The sequence below is a fragment of the Kryptolebias marmoratus genome, linkage group LG18 (assembly GCF_001649575.2).
Source record: "Kryptolebias marmoratus isolate JLee-2015 linkage group LG18, ASM164957v2, whole genome shotgun sequence".
NCBI classification, from domain to species: domain Eukaryota; kingdom Metazoa; phylum Chordata; class Actinopteri; order Cyprinodontiformes; family Rivulidae; genus Kryptolebias; species Kryptolebias marmoratus.
In genome coordinates this window covers 15,097,960-15,102,174 of record NC_051447.1, presented here as the reverse complement: position 1 = coordinate 15,102,174, position 4,215 = coordinate 15,097,960, and the positions used below count along the sequence as shown (strand labels likewise).

At 44.9% G+C, this 4,215-nt stretch overlaps 1 protein-coding gene across 3 annotated transcripts; it reads right to left on the bottom strand.

Moving 5' to 3' along the window:
* Nucleotides 1-838: 838 nt before the first annotated feature.
* gpr85 (G protein-coupled receptor 85) lies at nucleotides 839-3,899 on the bottom strand. Of its 3 annotated transcripts, XM_037981094.1 has the most exons (3): nucleotides 3,741-3,899; nucleotides 3,446-3,642; nucleotides 839-2,579 (listed from the first exon to the last, which is right to left on the bottom strand). In XM_037981094.1, exon 3 carries the CDS (start codon nucleotides 2,426-2,428, stop codon nucleotides 1,295-1,297), a length of 1,134 nt encoding a protein of 377 aa, XP_037837022.1. In that variant the 5' UTR covers nucleotides 2,429-2,579; nucleotides 3,446-3,642; nucleotides 3,741-3,899; the 3' UTR covers nucleotides 839-1,294. The 3 variants fall into 3 exon arrangements, with proteins under 3 accessions (XP_037837022.1, XP_037837023.1, XP_017280289.1); XM_037981095.1 differs by lacking the exon at nucleotides 3,446-3,642 and having other exon boundaries at nucleotides 839-2,601; XM_017424800.3 differs by lacking the exon at nucleotides 3,446-3,642 and having other exon boundaries at nucleotides 3,741-3,898.
* Between the last annotated feature and the right edge of the window lie 316 nt (nucleotides 3,900-4,215).

Here is a 4,215-nt window from a genome sequence, read left to right as displayed (position 1 = left end):
TGTGACAAAGAAAACTAAAACTCCCCTTGCATCTAAAGAATCTTTTTAGGACTGAATGAAAAACTTTTTAAAAAAAGGAAAAGAAAAAAAGAAAAGAAAGAAAACAAATAAAAAAAAACATGACAATATCATCACCGTTAAGGCAAAAACACCCGGAGTGGCATCAGCAATACTGTAACAACATGATAGTGTTTAGGTACATGGATATGATGACACATTTAACTACTTCTTCAATGTCTTTTTTTTTTTTAAGCACAAAGTTCATTTAAATTTTTTTTCCCCCAGACCCTTACATCAATTCATCGTTTTTTTTCCCCCTCTTTTTTTTTGTAAAAAGTGTTAAGAAAAATAACAATGCCAGACACTATAGGGACATATGGATCGTAAAACTACAAGAAATCAATTCTAGTTTTAAGTTGCAACTTCAGAAAAACCACAAATCCCCCCCCGTCGTCGTCGTCGTCGTTACACCCTCCACCCCCCGCCCCACCCAGGAAATGAAAAAGATATCACTTACATTAAAACCATCTTATCCTCCAGTGATGGTGTATCCCAACAAGTTTTGCTTTTACTTACAGCGATTGTGTTGTCTGTTGCAAATTAAAGCATTCATTGTTTACTTTGAGAAAAACAAAAATTAAAAAAAAAAGAGAGAAAAAGTTGTCCTTGCAGTATGCAGCTGGCAACTGTTGACCGAAAAAACCCCGAAAAAGGAGAACAAAACCAAAAAAAGCATCTTTACATCTTCTTTTTAGTGCAACTCTTAAACTGTAAAACATTTCCAATAATTCCTTGAGAGGTATTGTTTCTTTGTTTTATACTCTTTTTTTTAATCTTTTTCTTTAAATCCTTTTATTTTTCCATATTTCACACATCACAAGGTAAAGCATCTTCAAAATATCCAAAGCAAGAGGTTTTCGTGTCACTGTTTTGTCAAAAAAAAAAGAAACTTTTTGCTTCTCTGCATTGGCATGGCCTTCCACGATGTCCGTTTACTAGAACATAAACACAGGAGGGGATCCATACCTTCTACGTATTCCCATTCCCTTTCCATGTTTGATGGACTTTTCATTTTTTGTATTTAATCACCCAACAGAGCCATGAGATAGGCAGTCCAGCCATAATAAGGGCCACGAGAAAAAAGGAGGAGGAGGAGGAGGAGGAGGGGAAAACTGGAGGATAAAGAGAAAGGATATCGAAAGAGAGAGAGTGCGCTGTACAACGGGAACAAGCCCAGATCAAGATCAATCAGGGTAATAGAGACATAGATGATTAAAAAACTCCAGTAAAACCATCATATAACGCAGTAGGGTTCCCTTGGTAACCTGGATTTTCTGCAGTAGAGGAGTGTGGTGCTAAAGCAGCGCCGCAGCTCCCTGTTGGAGAAGATGCAGATGAAAGGATTGACCCCAGCCTGGGCAAAGCTCATCCACACGGCTGCTGTCAGGTAGCCTCCAGGGACCACGGGGCCCCTTGCAAACACCCGCCAGTAGCAGGCGACCAGGTAGGGCCCCCATAACGCCAGGAAGAAAAATGTCATTATGTAGAACATCCTACTAATCCTCTTCTCCGTTTTGAATTCGTCCAATACTAGGAGACGCCTGCGGCCCGCTGCGTTGCTGTTCTGCCGGATGCCTAGCAAGGTAGGCGGGGTGGGGCCGCGACCAAATCCAGCCAGCCAGTTCGCTGCCGCCTGCCCGCTGGCGCCTGGCCCGTGGAAGGTCCAGTTCTGGCTGACGGCGGGCACGAACTGGACGGGCTTCATCTTCCGACGGTCGTGGACAAAGAAAATGAGCTTGAGGTAAACCAGCTGCGTGGCCAGGAGGATGAGCGCCAGCAGGAGCATGAAGCCCAGCGAGTCGTTCGCCCTGAAAGAGCGGTGCTGAAACGTGCACTGGTCCTCCTCCCGGATGAAGGAGTACGTCCCGACGTCTAGCACCGGAGGGAATGCCATAGCCACCGACAACGTCCACACCATGCAGATGACTGCTAAGCACGTCCAGAACGTCAACCTCTTGGTGTAGAAGCGGTGATGTGCTATGGCCAGGTAGCGGGTGACGCTGACGCAGAATAGCATGAACGCTGTGTGGAAACACGAGAGCACACCCAGGAAGGCAATCACTTTGCAGGTTAGCGTGCCGTAGGTCCAGGCAGATCCATTCTTTACTGAGGTGAAGACAAAGGGAAAGCAGATGGCTGAGCGCAGGATGTCAGAGGCGCACAGGTCCAGGAGGAAATAGTAGGGTGCCCGGTGCAGGCTCTTGTCTTTGACCAGCAGGATGGAGATCAGGAGGTTCCCAACCACGCCGACTCCAATGATAAAACCCAGGGAGGTCAGTTTCAGGAATGTGGCGAGAGGAGAGACATTCTGCAAGATGGTGTGGTCCCCTGCATGGCTATAGTTCGCCATAGATGGAGGAGGGATCATAAATGTAGCGGAATAGCTTCAGCCAAGTATCATGATCTAGAGGTGGCGGGGGGAGGTGTCTGATCCATTTGGTGGTGTGCTTTGAAGAGGTTTCCAGGCATACAGGCAACCTCTTCTCTAAGGCATCCTTTGTTTCTTTGTCTCATCACACCTAAAGAGAAAAATAAAAACCTCTGAAAAACATCATTCACTCATCAGCATCCATTCCTGAACAACAGCACGTACACAATCTAGAACATAATAAGCACTTCTTCTCCTCTGGCAGTCATTTAATGACTTATTTGCGTTTGCATGGGAGCATTTGGAGCGGCTCAGGGGCTGGGAGCTCTGTCTCCGAACACAGACACGCAGAGACGGAGCATGATTAGACTTTTAAAAAAAATAAATGAAGGAGGAAATTTGCTTTCAGGTTGCCTCGGAATTTTCCTGAACCAAAACCAGCAGCAAGCGCAGCCAGCCCTTCATTTGACAAACGACGCATTTTTACGCGTCAAATGGAAGCGAGTTCCACAATAGCCAAGGCTCGGGTTGGGATTTTTTGTTGTTGTTGTTGTTTTTTTTCCCCTCCCAATTTATTTATTTATTTTAAGGGGGGAGGAGGAGGGGGAGCATATTAGGCGCACTGTGGAAAAAAAATAAAAAAATAAATACAGACAAATGCAGACAAAAATAAGCTCCCCTTAATCACACCCTGCACACATTGCAGGACGAAGGAAATCGTCGAAAAGCACTCGCCCCGGCGGTACCTTTTGTGCAAAACGCACTGAAGCATCTTTGTTTTTGCTTGATTATCTGGAGTGGATTGCGAAAAAAAACGTATTCCTAATTAACTGAGCGTTATGGCTGCTGACATTTTTTAATTCTCGCCTTTATAATCTGGCTCTCAAATGCGCGATGGATGGAAACAAGACAACAATAAGATTATTATATAAGATTCATTTCGTGCAGGTTTATAAATATTGATTTAAAAAGGGTGATTTTTAAAAAATATTCTTTGTTTTGTTTGCATTTACTTACGCGTTTAAAAGCGTCCTCCTAATCTTTACCGTGCGTTTTAATCCGACTGGATTCCGTTTCAAAAAGCCAGCAGAATGAAAATATAATCGCCTCCGCAGCCCAGTCGGCCCGGATGAAGCACCGAACGCTGGATCCGGATCCGCACGTCCATTAGACTAGAATCATTTGGCTCCCCTTATATGAATTGCCCAGAATCGCTGCCACCACATAAAACAAGGCCGGGGGTGAAAAAAAAGGAAGAAAAAAAAAACTGAAAGAGACACAAATCCGATCAATCGATTAATCAAACTCCTACCTGTTGATAATTCATATCCCTCCTGTCGGCTATTTACATTGCACAAGTCGGGTTTTTGCTGTTTTTCAAAAAGCCAGATTTGATGCCTGCCCTCCTCCTCTTCTTTTTTTTCCCTCTCTACGGTGAATATCCTACAGTAAACGGAGCGCACTGCGCATGCGCCCTGCATCCCCCCTATTTGTGATCCAAGACGCGTCTTGTCTCTTGTTGCAGCAGCAGCAACTCTGTCTCTCTGACGGTAACATCTGCTCAACAGGGCCACTGCTGGCCGGTAACGCGTTACTGCACCCGGTAGTGTAACTGATTACTTCCCTGCTGCCTGTTTTAATCCGGGTAATGAGTCCTAAACTGCTGCAGGTGCCTTTCAAACAGAAATAATAGCAATAAGTTATGCATAAAGCTGGATGAGGCCCAGTTTTTTTGGATTTTCAGAGTGTGTGTGTGTGTGTGTGTGTGTGTGTGTGGGGGGGGGGGG